Genomic DNA, 18,560 nt, shown 5'->3' with positions numbered 1-18,560 from the left:
GTTATTTGCTTTTAATAAATTCAACAAAATGTTAAAAAAAATACAAATGTGCAATATAATATGAAACTAAATGCAAAACCAAATTCTGCTGTTTCTTTACTCCTGTACGCCTCTATAAATGTCATAGAAGTTTCATAAATGTCTTGCAAAAAAAAAAGTGTCTGCCTTTCTTTAACTAAACACATGTGGTGTAATTTAAAAATCTTTTAAAAGATTCCAGAAGTTAACAAAATTTAAATAATCAGTGTATAAACAATTCACTATGCATCTGTGCCAACCCGTCATAAACACTGGGGGCAAAAAATTGTAGCATACAACACAGATAATAATACAGCAAAAACAACAGCAACAATAATAATAATAATCCTCAAACTGTTGTAGCATAGAAGCAATAGATGTGGCAAAGTAACATTAAACAACTACACATAGACTTTGATTGCATTGCTAAATATTAATTAAATTCAATGTATAAGCTTTTTTGAAATGGGCTTACGTTAAAACTGAAGCTAAAATTACACAAATGTCATCTTCTCTTGTTAGCCACCATCAGTGACTTGATATTGCACTCTTAACATCCTCTCTGGCTCCTGGCACTTTAAAAGCTCTTCATATCTAAAAAACTGACACTATGTGATTGGATGGAAATATTGCATTATTTGCATACATTGCAGAGGAAACAGTAAGCAGGAACCATGCGTAAATGTTCAGAGATAATCATTATACAGTACTTCGATTTCATTGAATTTTGTGATTACATTAGGCTAGTCAGTTTAGCTCAAAGGCCTAAATTTAATTTATAAGGCTACCTTTTTTAGTATTGTCATTATTAGTGTAAGCTACCTGGGAGGCTGCTGCATTAAATAGAGAGATACCCCTACCAATATTTGGTTGTGCTGCTATGCAAAGAAAAGTTAATTTTCACTCATGTAAGATAGATAATGGAACACAATCATATCAGATTAGAATCACTTGCAAAACAGAACTGCAGTCTGAATATCGCCTTAGTGGGTAGTAGAATCAAACACAGTTAATTTAGATTTTTCAACGTGTTTTAACCATTGCAACTTTTCTCTAGCAATGCTACAGCTGGTTTGCCTCCATTCCTCCCACCCCCGTAAAGATTGAACCTATATTGATATGTAAAAATGAGCACCAGTACCTTGTACTAACATGTGCCTTCCAAATATAAATGTACTGTTATGATTCCTAGAGTTCACAGTGTGGCATTGCAAACTACGTTATGTGAAATTTGAAACTTTTAAAGTGAGAATATTTTTTATAGTGTCTAAAGGTAGTACTGCACTTTTAATTAAGGTTCACACTTGACATTTTTGTATTGTCATTTCCTAATGTTAAAAAAAAAAGTGCCATGATAATGCTGCCCTGACGTGTGCCATCGAGTCAATCACTTTGTCACCTCACTCCACATGCTGGCCCGGATTCCATGCAAAACCATAACAAAAATAAACAAGAACTTACATAATCATTTACTGGGACATCAACCATGACATCTCTTACTCGACGTTTTCCTTCCTGGTTGGCTTCAGTGTCTTTCTGAAACTGGCTTAAGTCTTCATCGGTATTGTCCTCATTGGATAGGCTTATGTCTTCAATGTCATGAAAATCAGCATCTATCACAGAAACAAAAGCTGTAATTCTTGTTCTTTTAATTCATCCAATTCACACAAAACTATCAAAGGTTCTAAATGCCAGCCCTTTTGTGCCCTGCATCTACCTTTTTGCTCTCTTCCAGGTAATAATCAGACTTCTACCTTAATCAACATTGTCATTTTGCCTATTCTGCATTACTTAATCATTTTTAAGCTGGTTGGTATAGTGGCACATTTGTCAGTGATTCTGCCTCACAGCTTTATAATCTTAGTGTCAAATCCAGGACCTGTGTAGGGTATGCACACACTTCCTGCCTCTGACCTGATCTGAGGACTGAGCCACCTCAGGAAGTACACTCAGCTGTGGCCCTTGTTGTATATGACATCTGTGTTTGCAGCCCAATCCTTCAGTCTACTCTGGTGAACCCCAGCTACCTAAATAAAGTTGACTTGACTTGACTTGACTTTATATCTGGACCACCTAAAATTCTACACTGGATGAAGACCATTGGTCTGCAGACCATTTTGGTAGTTTGGATAGTGCCAGTGTAATGACACCATACAATCAATGTACATCTTAGTAAATTTCCTAGGGCACTATGAGGGCAATTTTGAAGGCATGAAATAAAACCAGAGAATCAGTAAAAAAAAAAAAAAGTTGGACTTGAATTAGGAAAATATCTGGTAAGGGAGAAAATGGCCTGAAGCGTCCCCAAAGACCAGAGAACACCTGGAATACATCAGAAGTTCTCATAAGTGAGAGGGAGAGAAGAGCTAAACACATCATTTTTAAAATAAAGGCTGCAAAAGTTTAAAAAAACATGCAGAAATGTAATTTTCAGTGAAAGAAATAATTACTGAGTCTCTATATGAAATGTAAGCTCCTGAGGTGTTTAACCTTTCTGACTTGCTTTTCAGCTCTTTTATCTAAAACAGTGCATTCAGAACACAACTATTCAAGAACCAGAGAACTTAGGAAATTTTTCCACTTTGTGTCCCTTTGTGGAATTTTTGATGTACAAAGTAAGTGGTACTGAATATTTACCAAAGATAAAGCAATTTCTGACGCAAATAGGCAACAAATACAGCCATCCTTAACTAAAGTAACTGCCACAAGAATACAATAAGAATGCAATAAAATACACTAAGGGCACAATAAGTTCATTTTGATATAAACAGAATTATAATAAATAGAATACTAAGTGACTTTTTTCTGAAAAGAACCACACCACTGGTACCAAGAAAATCATTGTGGTTGCCTTTTCCATCAAATTTAATTGAGAAATCAGAGGTTCTATCTATCTATCTATAAATAATTTTCTTATTTATTTTGCCTGTTTGATACTGATCAAAAGAAAAATGCTTTTTAATGCCAAAATGAAATATGATCTATGGAAAGTGACCTAAATTAATTAGAAATATAAAACAAAATAATTGTGGAAGTATTCACCTCCTTCATGTCAGTATTTAGTAGATGTACCTTTTGCAAAAATTCCAGCCTTTAGACTGTGTCTCTCTCTAACAACTGTGTACATCTGAACTCTGCCATTTTTCTCCATTCTTTTTTGCCAAACTGTTCCAGCTCTGTCAGTTGCACAAGGATTGAGATTGAACTACCCTTTTCAAGTCCGGCCACAAATCAATTAGATTGAATACTTTTTATAGCAACTCTATCCATCTGTCTCTCTATTGCCAATACTCTTTCTCTTTTTTGATTGCAGAAATGGTTAGGTTTCCCCTACTAATCCAAAGCCATATGGCCAGGTTCAATGGTGATGTAAGACAAGTATTTATTTGCACCCAGATAATAGTAATATTTAATGGTATAGTCCCTACAGCCCAAACATGTGATGGTTCCTTAACTCTCTTCTCTATAAAAGGCATAAAACATTCCTGTTGTTTTCATGCATATCTCCATTACTGGGATGCAGCAGCAGTAACCTTTCAGCTACCTTGTCTCAGATGTTATAATTAGCTGCATTAAATTATGCATTTTTGAATATGAATTAATTAATGCATAGAAATTTATATTATTGTTAATTTTCCTTTTTTCATATGCATTGCACAGTAAATGTAAAAAGAGTATTTTGTCTATAGAACAAGATGAACCAAGTACCATTTGATCCTTCTTGGCTCTTCCATACTTAGTTCAGTTGCTGTCATGTAGTCTTAGTCATTGGTACAAAACTTAGAGTTACACTTGTCAATAAACAACATGGGGGCTGTGCGACTTAGTTGCCTTAGAGGGAGACAAAGACATAGTACAGACTTTAGATTATAACAAAGTTAAAGCTTATTCAATGTGTGGTAAACTATTAATGACTGGAAAAAGTATAGATTGCTATAACTGACTTAACAATGGAATCAGCTTTACCAACTGAAAGATTTAAGGTTTAAGTAAAATCATTGTCAATAGTAGAAACAATAATTAACAACTATTAATGTGATTGACTTCCACTATGCTATCATCCTTCAAACTACAACAGTCCAAATATTCCATGAATATGCATTAACTTGTTTATCAGTTATATGGTTTGCTCTAACCCATACCCTCTCACCAAGACTCTTTAAAGACATCTTCAAGCAGTTGTTCGGTTTCAGTATTGCCTGCTTGTTGCCTTTTTTTTTATAATACTAAAGTAGAGAAAACATGTCTCCAAAGATGCCTGGGTATATGAATGGGTGAGTCTAATTAGCTTTAGAGATACATGGTATTGAACCACCACGTACATTTACTCCCTGGCCCACTATGTTGAAAATTTGACCAGAAGATGATATGGGAATTAGGTCTGCAAGGAAGCAGACCAGAATTGTAGTTTCCTCTTGTTGCTCCTGCTCTGTTCATTACAATCCATAAATGTTTAATTATACATTATCAAGTTATAGAACCTGGAGTAGGCGTTCACAGCAATACATTTTCTTGTCACTCTAAGGTCATTCTAAGGGTTATGTGTAGGCACTCGGCAAATAAACAATATTTACAATATGTAAACAGTAGATGTAACCAGTGACACCACTGAGCCCCCAACACCAGACACAATCACACCCAAACCAGTCATGGGTTCAAATATGGTCCTTTTATTAAAATGGCTTCATTTATCTCTAAACCAGGCGGTACTTCCAGGGACAGAACATGGTCCATAGGAAGCACTTCCAGGTCACAAAGGAGGCCCATAAAGTAGGAGTCATATCCCTCCTGCATGGCTCCACAGAACCAAATAGGGCTGTATTCCAGAACTCCAATTCCCATGATGCCCTGTGGGTATCTGAAGGGGACCCGAATCCCTTGGATGCTGCGGGGGACTTAGTACCCAGATGCTGGTGTTTCCACATACTGGCCACCTTGCTAGGTAAGAATTCTCATTCCTATCCAGTCAGAGATCCTGTCCTTCCACTTTCTTTCTTAAAATAAATATATACTTAAATAATTATAAACACATACACCCATCAATTTTCAAATCTGCTTAATGTAGGCAGCATCAGGTGTAAGGCAGGTACCAGCCTTGGGCAGAGATCCCACACTCACACACACTGGGAGAATGAAAAATCACGGTGCTCTGTAATTTAATATTCATTTTATTGAATTTATGTATAACAAAGACACCTGAACCAGTATCAAGAATGACAACAGTTGTTATGAAATTACTCTTTCACAAAATACCACTGAAAGATGTGATATGAAGATGAATCACTGCTGCTTGGGTGGTACTTTTGTTTTATCATCACTGAATATTTTCCCAATGCCTCTTCATAAAAATGAAGTGGTCCTTTCATTTTCTGATTTTTCTATTTAGCAAAATTCTGGATTACACTATTTCACACAAATTTTAGTCAGAATGGGAATAATTAAATTGAACACTTTTATGAGAGGAAGACATTAAATGTAAATCAATCAATTCTTTAATTTATACAGAAGAATCAAAAGGCTTTTGTCAGTTTAGGCTGAAAAGCAAATTTAAAAACTAAATTATGTTGATTGCATATGTGGATTGCCCCGCTAACTCAAAAGCTGCACAGTCCAAGGTTGAATTCTGGCTTGATCGGTATCTTTGCAGAAGTTTTTTTTTTCCCAAGGTACTTTAATTTACCTCCCCCAATCTAAAGGTCTGTACTCTAAGCTAAATGGTGTTAGGAGGCCCCATATGAGAGTTTGGATGGGCGGAAAAATAAACCTTATGATGAGCTGGTAACCTCTCTATGGTTGATCCCTGACTTTTGTCTAATGCTACTGGAATTTAGTTCCACTCCTATAATCCTGAACTGGAACAGGTGAGCTTGAAGATAGACAGATGAATGTTGTTCATGTTCATATTCATAATCATAGATTGCAACGGTTAAACAAGCCCACTATAACCTCTCTGCTACCCTCTTATTAGTCTGAACAATTATCAGCTAGCCTTAAATACGTACATTCCATACACCTTAGTGACCCTCCTTGAGTTACAGGATTCATCTGCTCCACAAGGAACCTCAACCTTACACTAAAAATCAAGTCGCTGTTTAATCATTCTCATCTACCTACTTTACATGAAACAAGCAGAATTTCCAAGAAGACCACCATAATCAAAAGGTGTACCTTAGTTTAGCATCTAGCTCTTTAAATTGGAGTTGCAGGAATGGCAGCTTACCCTCATCTAAGTCATTTTTACAGTATGCTCAATGCCAAACGGATACAGTCAAGCTCTGGCCAGAAACTTATCCACATGTCCAAAGGGGTCTCATCATCTTCCAGGACTCCATTTCATACAGTAAGTATGAACTCATGCAAATGTGTATAAATCTCTAAAAATAGACACAACTTGGGTTTGGTAAAAAGTGATCCACTGGTGCTACTCTGTCCTTCTGAGAACTTCAGAAGTTTCATCTCCTAGTGTTGATGCGCCTGGACAGTACAAACAAAAGGTTGCCGGTTCAAATCCCTGTCACTGCCAAAAGAGATCCTACTCTGCTGGGCCCTTGAACAAGACTCTTAACCTGTAATTGCTCCAGAGGCGCTGTACAATGGCTGACCCTGCGCTCTGACCCCAAGGGGTATGCGAAAACTAACAAATTCCTAATACAAGAAATTGTATAAGGCGAAATAAAGAACAAAAAAAAAATATTTCCCTATCTATTTGTATTTCTCTGGTTTGGAGTCTCTGCTTGCACACCACTTTTGCGGTGCACACTATGCTTCATATTAGACAGTGCAGCACAGACCGTACAGTAGAATTTCCAAGAGAAGACGGACGGACTGCCAGTTTGCCAAAGTTTCCAGAACTCTGACAGTGTCTGACTTTGTCTTTTGACTTTGCCTGTTTTAACTGATTAGGGACCCCCCAGAGGTTTGATTGGAATTTTTATTTTCCTTTCCTTCAGCGTCAACTGGCCATAGCTCAACAATTAATTAGTGGACACATTTTGCTGGGATGCTTTTATGTTAATCACTTTTGAACTGCTTTGTTTTCCTGTGTTTTTAAACAAATCTGTGTCTTTATGTGAACTCATTATGTAAGTAGTGATTTGTTAAGTGTGTAATAGCATTTACCTGTGAATTTATTACAAAGGTCTGAAGCTACACTTACTGAGGTGTTCTATAGAAAAATAAAACTGAATTAAAAGGACATCTGGGTCTGGTACACTATTTCTTTAATCATCCTCATCCTAAAGCTCAGAGACCTTCATCTTAAGATGGTGTGTTAGTTTGCTCCTAAAGTCCTGCTTCCTCAGCCCTTTAAACTGAGCCCTATTGTTTTGGGCCCACCAGTGGGACCAAACAATAATGCAATTGTTTTTTAAAACTGCATAAAAACATTAATTTCCTCATTGCTATAATTAAAATATAGTATTCTGGTATTAAAATGACATGTTATACATCCTGATACCACATTGCAATGTTTTTCTTTCAGCCCTTAACCTCCCTCCATGGCTTTCTTGAATGTCCTGATTCAATTGCATTCAGTTTGATGGACAGACTATTATCTACTAAATGACAGGAGTGTTTCAACTTTCAAATAGTCCCACGTTTCTCTTTCCATGTTTTCCACGGGTGGCACGGTGGCGCAGTGGTAGCACTGCTGTCTTGCAGTAAGGAGACCTGGGTTCACTTCACAGGTCCTCCCTGCGTGGAGTTTGCATGTTCTCCCCGTGTCTGCGTGGGTTTCCTCCAGGTGCTCTGGTTTCCTGGCAATCCTAAATTGTCCTGTGTGTGTGTGTGCGTGTGTGTGTCCTGCGGTGGGCAGGCGCTGTGCCCGGTGTTTGTTTCCTGCCTTGTGCCCTGTGTTGGCTGGGATTGACTCCAGCAGACCCCCGTGACCCTGTGTTAGGATATAGCGGGTTGGATAATGGATGGATGGATGTTTTCCTCTTTCTGTATTTCAGAATGTTTTTTTTTAAAGATGTCTTTGAAGTGTGTGACTATTGGTTTGGTAATTTAGATACATAGTATAATTCCTTTACCAGCTTTATATATTCTGACAGAATAAAGCCTACTCTTCAAAATGATACATAGGCCATGGGTCTTCAATAATAAATATATGTACACTATGGATACTTATTTGAAGACATTAAAAGTGGAGAAAAAGAATTCTGTTTTTTGTACTGCTTCAAAGCAGTAAAACTAGAAATATTTCTTGTAGATATTTCATAACAGTTTTTTTTTCTTTTCTGGGTGTTCCTGCCAAATTCACTGACATTTTTATAGTGCTTATTCCGATACCTATGAATATCGGAATAACATTCAAAGTGCATTTCTGGTAAACATGTTACTGAATTTTGAGACTTATTCTGCTGCAACATAAGTATACAACGTGTCTAATTCTACAGGTGTAAAAATTCTGAAAGACAGACATCTGACCTTTATTTTGAGGGTTAGAACATGAATATTGAATGAAGGACGATGACGTTATAGTCAGTTGAATCAAAATAGCAGAAAACAGACATACTGTAAATGAGGCAGAGTTTAAAGGGTTACATCTAAACATTAAATAGAACTGGTCTTGCAATGGCCTCCGTTTTTAAAATTGTTGAGTAAATATTTTGTGCTCAGCTGTACAGAATTTATGTGGTATTTTAAATAATTTAAGTCCAGAAGTTATTCTTTCCTAAGTAGCTTTATCTTCTGCTAATGGCATGTTCACAAGTCTTAGGCTTTGCTTCACTTTTACAAAAGCCTGGTAACTTGAAGATGTCACTGTATTTTTGCACACTTCCATATGTGACTTTATTTAAGTAGCAGACTTCTGTGCCAACTTGAGAGCTGGCTACATCTGACAGATTTTTTTATGCTGGATTTATTAAATTAAATTTTATTATTTATAGATTTCTGCGGTGGGTTGGCACCCTGCCCGGGATTGGTTCCTGCCTTGTGCCCTGTGTTGGCTGGGATTGGCTCCAGCAGACCCCCGTGACCCTGTGTTCGGATTCAGCGGGTTGGAAAATGGATGGATGGATGGATATTTATAGATTCATTTTTCAAATGGTGTTTTGTTTACTTTGTGCTTCTTTTTGTGACAGTTTTTCTAGGATTGACCTCTTATGAGTCCCTAATTTAACCATCAACTAACATTTACTGTATCTACTATCCTTTTATTTCTTTTTTTTACACTTTCTACTTTCTAGCTTTCCATCTTCTCTATGCTCTTGCTTCTGTGATTTTTAAGCGATGACAAATGAAAATGAACTTAATAACCTGCAGCTTCATTGGCTGACAAAGGGATAGGAAGAGTTGCAAAGCAAAATTATAAACACCCTTCAGTCTCTCAGGAAATGAAGATTGTGTCTGTTTGTAAGTCAAGGCTAACAGAAAATATAAAATGACATAACTTTTCCTAATCCATCTAATGAAATTCAGGACTGTGGAAGACCAGAGTCTGTCTTGGTAGCATGAGGTGCGAGGCAGAAATTGACTCTAGTGGGGCAAGTCCACTGCACTGGCCACTCATGCACTCACTCACAAAGGTTAGTTCCTGATTCCCAAGTGGCCATAACCTGCACACCTTTATCTTGAACCCTAGAAAAAGCTTCCACAGATGGTAATCTGACGTAGAATTTGGACCCTGGATGGCTGATCCATGGGGTAGCACTTTTAACCACCATGCTGAAGTTACTGTAAATATAGCAATTAATAATAACTTTTGAAAATAAGTACGATGTTATTAATAATTAACTGCTTTGTGATTGTGTATAGCACAAACAGAGCTATATGAAAAATATTTATTTTATTAATATTACTAGGCCCATGATCCTAGTTGTAAGAGATAATTAGAATTTTTGACTTTCTCTTAGTATTTCTTGTAATTGTTTATTCTCCACACTTAAAAGAGAGGAACTAAGTGTCTTATCATTAATCTTTACACGTTCCTTTTCAAAAACCATCCTTTACATCTTACACAGTACACAACTGAAAAAAAAAATATCTGAAACACTACACAGAATAACTTGAGCAGATTTTTGCCTCAGCGGACTTAATCTTTTTCATTTCTCACATTCACTGAAATCGACTGAAGTGCCGGTTTCCCCAGAAGTTATTTTTTCCTTAACAGTGCTGCATGGTTTAATTATTCCCCGTATGTCATTTCTAATAAAGCTGTAACGGAAAACTGAACGTTCTGTGTAGAGGTTCAAGTTTCTGTTTGAACAATTCCAGTCTTAAAAGTTAGTACCCAGGCTCCATTTGCATCATCTCTGGAATTGCTGTCAGTTTTGCTGATATTTTTCAGATCTTTTCAGGAAATAAAATGTAATTTCTTTATTTCTATTAGAATAGACCTGTTGGGAAATAAATAATATAATCTTGGCAAGAAGTACATTTTCTAGAAATGTATTGAAAAGTTACATAGAGAAATGGCTATTAGTACTCAGGCATATATTAAATTAATATAAAACAATGATCATAATTGATTTTCTTATCCATTTGTGTATGTAAAAGTTAATGGGAAATAATGAAAAAATATTCATAATGGAAACAGCACATGTACACATGAGAACTGCATTACACAGTTGGCATTGAGTAGCTAACAGATGTCCATCCATCCATTTTCCAACCCGCTGAATCTGAACTCAGGGTCACGGGGGTCTGCTGGAGCCAAGCCCAGCCAACATAGGGCACAAGGCAGGGAACCAATCCTGGGCAGGGTGCCAACCCACTGCAGGACCCACCCACACACCAAGCACACACTAGGGCCAATTTAGAATCGCCAATCGACCTAACCTGCATGTCTTTGGACTGTGGGAGGAAACCGGAGTACCCGGAGGAAACCCAAGCAGACACGGGGAGAACATGAAAACTCCGCGCAGGGAGGACCTGGGAAGTGAACCCGGGTCTCCTAACTGCGAGGCAGCAGCGCTACCACTGTGCCACCGTGCCACCCTCTAACGTAATTATTGTTTTCAGCACATTAGTAGCCATTTAATCTTTGCTGTCTTCTTGGGGTGATGCATATTTTTTAAGTGAAACACGTGGTAACATACTTTACATATGATAATCACAATATTCAAATTTGTATACTCTGGTTCAGAGACATTACAGCAGCATTGGGCACAAAGGGCCAAAATCAGCCTGGATGGCACAATGGTTGACAACAGGGTACCTCAAACATAAAAGATAAACTAAACACACACTCCTTTGGGGATCTGTGAGGAAAGTCTGTGTGCCCAAATGAAAACCCATGTACATATGAGAAGAATGTTGAGATTCCCGCCAGACAATGACCGGGCACGGGATTCCAAGCCACAATGCTAGATCCATGAAGCAGCAACCTTTCAACATGAAACAGTTAAAAATTTTTATCAAAGTATAAGGTCAAAAATTACAAGGAGTGTTGATACAGAACAAACAAACCAATGTTTTGCCAAGCCCGAAACGCAAGACAAAAATTAACAAATACTAAATAAAAACAAAGTCATAATACCAAGATCAGAAAAAGGCAGAGAATCGCATGTAAAGTATTTTTATGCAAAACAAGGATATTAAAGAATCACACAGTATGTTGCTGTTAATGGTTTTGATGCAAATAAATATGATTTTAAACTAAAAGCCTTTATCTGACTGCAGTTCTTATGGCCACAAGGGGGCACTCCTGTAAAGCTTTCCAATGGCAACAAACTGGGTTGAAGTAAAGGACTGAAAGCAAATGAAATCCTAGAGAGCAACACAGCTGGCTAAAAGAAGTCCCTAGGGTTAAATATGTGGGGTACAGCATGGACAGTGATACAGGTAAGAGGTTACAAGTAACACGCCTATAGCTGGTTTTCACATTTCTTTCTGTTCCACACTGAGAAAAGAACCTAAGAGGTTAGTCGTTACTTTTCATGTTAGGTGATTTGAGAAAACAATCAAAATAAGTGCCCGGTTCTGTTGGAAAAGGCTTTGACTTCTAGACACCCAGTCACTGAAATATAAGTGTAACATTTCATGTTTCTTGATGGACATTTTATGATTGTTTATTTTTTTTATTTTTACACTGTTCATTTACGCACCACAGAGCTGCATCATGTGACTGCGATTAGTGTACCGATGATGTCAGCGGAAGTTCTGCTATAAATCTTTTGATGACTCCATGCAGCATTACTTCTCATTTGGATAAAACTCAAAATCCTTAGCAATAGTTAGTTTATTAGGTAAGCCAAGTGCTAGGTTTCATTTTGGGCTTTCCAATGATTTTTCATTTACCCCAGTATTAGTTTGCTTGTGGCCTTTGATTCTTGTATTGCATTATAATCCCTGGTGACTGTGTCTTAAAACAATAAGGCTCAGAGAATGGATGGATGGAGGAATGAATCCATTTCAACTGTTTTGTGCATTTTTATGTGTCCACGCATGACTCTGTGTATGCACTGCAGGTAGATTGTGGAACTTTCAATCAATCAGGCTTGCATTACAGTTAGGAATATACCAAACTTTTGGCCACTGACAATTTTAGCCAAAAACAGCAAAAAAATTACACATGCTATATTTGTATTAATGAATAAAAATGGCAAATTCTTTGGACAAATGTATGACACTGTATCCACTGCTGTTCAACAGGGAGTGAGTAATGTATCACTCTGCGTTACACTGTGGAGTGTTGATGTCACCTTTGGATAACTGTACTAGTGTTTTTTCAATGGGATATGAGTAGTAGTGACATGTTGCTAGAAACTGCAATGCTTTTACGAGCAAAAGTAAATAGACAAGTTAGGGAGAAGGACAAAGGACCATACCAGAAAAATATTGATAAAGACGCAAAGCAAGCCAAAAACAAATGTGCAAAAAATAATGATAAAGAAGGTGTTTGGCCAAGCATTTTCTGAAATTCAGCCTTGGCTTCTTTCAAGAATATTCATTTTGGTGGATCACTAATTACAATAGCTCTGCTTTGAAAAGAAATGACTTACTGTAGATGATAACGTCCAAAATAACAGCTTAGTATTTATTAAAGCAGAGTGTTTATCTATCTGGGAATAAACAACAGTGAAGCAAATAAGTGACTGCGCAAAGTAGGATGCTGGGGTTATTGTTAATCTTATAGTCTGAGGTTATTTTGTTTAATATTCAGTAATTGTTGCCTGGTACAACATGCAGTGAGTGTTTTGTGAACATCTCATTTACATGACAGACATGCTACTGCCTCCTGCACTACCTGGTAACTTATGTCATATCTATTGCTCTTTGTGTGAAGTACTAGGGTGTTGTACCGTGTAGCCATTATGAATGTAGTGGAACGTCAGGCAAAATGACACCTTTTATTGGCTAACTAAACAGATTACAATATGCAAGCTTTTGAGGCAACTCGGGCCCCTTCTTCATCTTCTTTACATCTTGCTTGAAACATTTTGCCTGACTTTTCTTTGTGTGAAGAAATACTTCTTAACATTTGTGTAAAATGTACACATATCATGCTCTTCCATATGTGCCCCCTGTTCTTTCTCAAGATTTCACTTTAAATTAAAACCTACATAATTTCAGATACTTTCCGTGTCACCTCTTAATTAGGTTAAAAAAGGTTAAACTTTCTTAACCATGCCTCAGAGCACATCTCCTGCAATCCTGCAAGCAGTCTAGTAATTCTTTTTTGTACTTTCTATGCAGTTATGTTCTTTTTGTAATATGGAGACTGCACACAATATTCCAGGTGAGCCACCATAAGGGTGCTGCATAGATTCATGGTAAGCAACCTTGACTTCTGTACAAGGTGTTATGTAACAAAACATCCTATCATTCTTCTTAATCACATTGCCTGATTGTTATGTTTCTCATTAGTTGCACCATCAACTATCAGAATGGCAACTGTGTTATCATACTAAATATTTTTTTCTACTCTATACTGTGTATATATATAGTACTGTGCAAAAGTATTAGGCAGGTGTGAAAAAATGCTATAAACAAAGAATGCTTTCAGAAATATAAATAATGATTGTTTATAGTTATCAATTTACAAAATGCAAAGTGAGCGAACAAAAGAAAAATCTAAATCAAATCAATATTTGGTGTTACTACCTTTTGCCTTCAAACCAGCATCAATTCTTATAGGTACACTTGCACAAAGTTAGGGATTTTGTAGGATTATAGTCAGGTGTATGATCAACCAATTATACCAAACAGGTGCTAATGATCATCAATGTCACACGTAGGTTGAAACACAGTCATTAACTGAAACAGAAACAGCTGTGTAGGAGGCTTAAAACTGGGTGAGGAACAGCCAAACTCTGCTACCAAGGTGAGGTTGTGGAAGACAGTTTCATGTCATGGCAAGATTGAGCACAGCAACAAGACACAAGGTCTCTCCCAGACAAAGATTTCAAAGCAGACTGGGGTTTCAAGATGTGCTGTTCAAGTTCTTTTGAAGAAGCACAAAGAAACGGGCAACATTGAGGATTGTAGACGCAGTGGTCAGCCAAGGAAACTTAGTGCAGCAGATGAAAGACACATCAAGCTTATTACCATTCGAAATCGGAAGATGTCCAGCAGTGCCATCAGCTCAGAACTGGCAGAAACCAGTGGGACCCAGGTACACCCATCTACTGTCTGGAGAAATCTGGCCAGAAGTGGTCTTCATGGAAGAGTTGCAGCCAAAAAGCCATACCTCCAACGTGGAAACAAAGCCAAGCGACTCAAGTATGCACGAAAACATAGGAACTAGGGTGCAGAAAAATGGCAGCAGGTGCTCTGGACTGATGAGTCCAAATTTGAAATATTTGGCTGTAGCAGAAGGCAGTTTGTTCGTCGAAGGGCTGGAGAGCGGTACAATAATGAGTGTCTGTAGGCAACAGTGAAGCATGGTGGAGGTTCCTTGAACGTTTGGGGCTGCATTTCTACAAATGGAGTTGGAGATTTGGTCAGGATTAATGGTGTTCTCAATGCTGAGAAATACAGGCAGATACTTATCCATCATGCAATACCATCAGGGAGGAGTATGATTGGCCCCAAATTTATTCTGCAGCAGGACAACGACCCCAAACATACAGCCAAAGTCATTAAGAACTATCTTCAGCATAAAGAAGAAAAAGAAGTCCTGGAAGTGATGGTATGGCCCCCACAGAGCCCTGATCTCAACATCATCGAGTGTGTCTGGGATTTCATGAAGAGACAGAAGAATGTGAGGAAGCCTACATCCACAGAAGATCTGTGGTTAGTTCTCCAAGATGTTTGGAACAACCTACCAGCCGAGTTCCTTCAAAAACTGTGTGCAAGTGTACCTAGAAGAATAGATGCTGTTTTGAAGGCAAAGGGTGGTCACACCAAATATTGCTTTGATTTAGATTTCTCTTTTGTTCATTCACTGCATTTTGTTGATTGATGAAAATAAATGATTAACACTTTGTTTATAGCATTTTTTCACACCTGCCTAAAACTTTTGCACAGTACTGTATATATATATACTGTATATATATAATCCAGTGTCGGACCGTGCATTTCACACCTAGGCCTTCAGGTGTGCTCCGTCTGAATCAACCCGCCCCTCAAAAACTAATTTATGGTTATAAAAACCATCTCAATATGCAGAAATACAGTATAAAGAGCCGTTGCATTGCAGATAGATAACTCCTGTAGCCACAATAAATGCCTTTATTGAATAGACAAACCAGGGGTGAACAAGTTCCTTTCTACTGCAGCTACAGCCGCGACACACATAAAGAACATCAATAATAACTCATAAACTTGCAATATTATTTAGGAAAATTGCACCATTTTACTCACCAAAAATTCGGATTATTTGTAAACAAAATCCATCCTCCTCTCTTTCCTCAAAAATAGTTCAATTACTCTGTCGTACAGATTATCCATGCGCTTCAGTTCCATCACGAAGTCCCTTTCTATTGCCATCGAAGCTAATGCTGAAAGTCAAACCTGCCCTGTCGTATTTCTGGCATAAGTTTTAATTCGCTTTAGGGCTGAAAATGTCCGCTCGACAGAAGCAGTGGACACGGGAATGGTCACCGCCAAACATACCAATGTGTACAGCTGCCCCATGCTCTCATTCAGATTTTTCTGATGAAGGAAGTCAAGGAGATCAGTGAGAAATTTTCCTGCAAAATCATCCATGGCATACTTACACCATCCTATCCAATCAACGGGTCTGAATATGGTGACGTTGCCGTACGCCTGCTAGAGGGCCCTAGTGACACCAACTCAAAATCTGATTGGTTGAAGCAACAGTTTAATCGACATTTATTTTGCGTTAGAGTGCCTGCAGAATGGATTGTGAAGGCCTCCGGGCAGACTTCTTTGACTTTGGCCCTGCCTGGCAACAAATGATGGCTGAAATGTGATTGGTTAAATGCTTTAATACGAAAATACATGTCTGGAAGCAGCACAACCATCGGAAAAGCTATGAAAGGAAGCGGACAGACTATTTGGAATTATTTAATAAGTATTCATGGACAAAATATAATTAACATCAGTTTGTGATTCAGATATTTTTTTAGGCCAGCACAGAAGGCCTTGCAGGCCCTGACGGCCCACCACTGATATAATCCTAAGCCTAAAAGTGCAACAGTGACGTTTTTATTGTCACATTTTTTGTCACGCTTTAAATCGGGCTTATTTTAAAACCTACATATATATGTTTGGTATCATTCTTTTCAGAATTTATTGATCTTTAATGTGATGTTGTTAGATTTTCAGATTCTTATTCCATTTTTAAATTATAAACTAAAAAAATATCAAGAACTCACGCCTTGCGAGATGGGACTTTGTGCCAAAAGATTTAACCATGCCCTGGGCCGGAAATAAAAGACAAACAGTAGGACAGCTGCTGTACAGGTTTTTAAGTGTTCGAAGTGCCGTGCGAGATGCAGATTATGCAGCATGGCGGCAGCAGCAGCAAGCCAGCAGCTGATCAAGCAAAGAGGAGGTAAAAAAAAAACTGTATTTGTTTCCCATTGTATCACCGTTTAAGAGGGGGTTTCGGAGGAGCGACTGCATCTCCTTGGGGTGCGTTCAGCCCCCCTCTTCACAACGTGAGCGGCAGAGACGCTGTTATGACTTACGAAATCTGACTATCCACCTAATTTAGTATCATCTAACCCAGCTAGTTACATATTTATATAGATAATTTACATAAATTAAAAATTGTTTATGTATAAACATATCTACTGTATAATATAACACTAAAGTGCATCTCCAGTCTCTCATAGCAACTTGATTGGCCAGTTTGGCTTTGGTGATACGATGAAAGAGGAAGCATGAGTGTGAAATGCACAAAAAGGAGTACAATGAGAGAGTCGCCTTCAAAAACAGAAAGTATAAAACTGGACAGGAGCCAAAAAATCATCTGAGTCTAAGAAGCAAGCTATACGCAAACAAGAAGAGAGACGGAGCTCCAGTGAAGAAATGTTCTCACACACACACACACACACGAATACAGAGGGAAGGTGCTGAAAGTACATATAGGGCAAGAGATAGCAAATATTTATAAATTATTCTATTACCTGTTTTTTGACAGGTACTATGGCTAGTATTTACATAGTTACATACTGTATACATAAACACATATTAGAATTTTTGCTCCATTACTTCCATTACTTAGCAATTTCCCCAGTATGCAGTAATTTCCAAAAAACACATTAAGGATTGAATTACAGTATTTAATAACTAGTGACCTTTATTTTTTTATTTTTATTATTACGATCACTCTGTATACTACAGATGGTTAGTATTCTGTGAATATTTCCAGTAGATAATAGGACTTTTCTACATCTTCACAAGTGAACTTATGCATATTTTACAGCATTTCCCCAATACCATTATTAATACACTTCACCTCTTATTATACTGTACTTTAACTGCTAAAATTCGGTAAAATGCCTAAAATACCGATAAGGTTAAATTTCTTCAGTTTCAGCTTCTTTTGTAACAGCCATTTAACATTCACAATTTTCATTTCAACTTTTGCTTTCAAGTGCTTAAAAACTCTCTCAAAACTGAAGTTATTTGTGTTGTTGGCATTATTCATTTGATTTTCTTTCCTAATTTACTTCTGAACTCCTTGCTTATCCATTGTGAAGTATTATTAAATTTCATATAACTTTTTAAACTTCAGGTAAAATTGTCCTGCATTGTACAAATTAAATCTTTTTATACACTCCATTGCTCTTTAACCATCTTCACACCTTCAGATCAAATCAAAAAAGATGAGAGACTCTCAGCACTTTGAAACTAAGTCTTTGTTACTCTCCACTTTCAGAGAGCAATAGATTTAAGGCACATTGCATTCTGTCTCCTCTGCTACATTTGGCCAAAATAGTCAAGAACAACAATTTTTCTGCACCTCGGTAGCCTTTAATTCTTCTGTGACAAACAACTGAGATCTTGACATTTTTGGGTTAATGTCTCTCTGTTATTCAGGAAAAGGAGGGTTTTAGATGGTAAGAGATACAAAAAATAGATGAAGGAAAAACAGTGACTATTTTGGTGGAAGCTGCAAATGTTCAGTCAGACCTTCTTATTGAAATTCAAATTGATTTACCAAAAATAATGGATTGGGTTGA

At 37.4% G+C, this 18,560-nt stretch overlaps 1 protein-coding gene across 1 annotated transcript in view; it reads right to left on the bottom strand.

Annotated features, from left to right (window-relative positions):
• Positions 1 to 18,560, bottom strand: part of tnmd (tenomodulin) — a 417,047-nt gene that overhangs the window by 85,711 nt on the left and 312,776 nt on the right. The window contains exon 6 of the mRNA XM_051934485.1: positions 1,480 to 1,631. Within this exon, the coding sequence (XP_051790445.1) occupies positions 1,480 to 1,631 (152 nt within the window). The remainder of the gene's footprint in view (positions 1 to 1,479; positions 1,632 to 18,560) is intronic.

The sequence above is a fragment of the Erpetoichthys calabaricus genome, chromosome 12 (genome assembly GCF_900747795.2).
Source record: "Erpetoichthys calabaricus chromosome 12, fErpCal1.3, whole genome shotgun sequence".
Taxonomy (NCBI): domain Eukaryota; kingdom Metazoa; phylum Chordata; class Cladistia; order Polypteriformes; family Polypteridae; genus Erpetoichthys; species Erpetoichthys calabaricus.
Note: the sequence above shows the minus strand (reverse complement) of the source record. Positions and strands in the feature narration are given on the sequence as shown.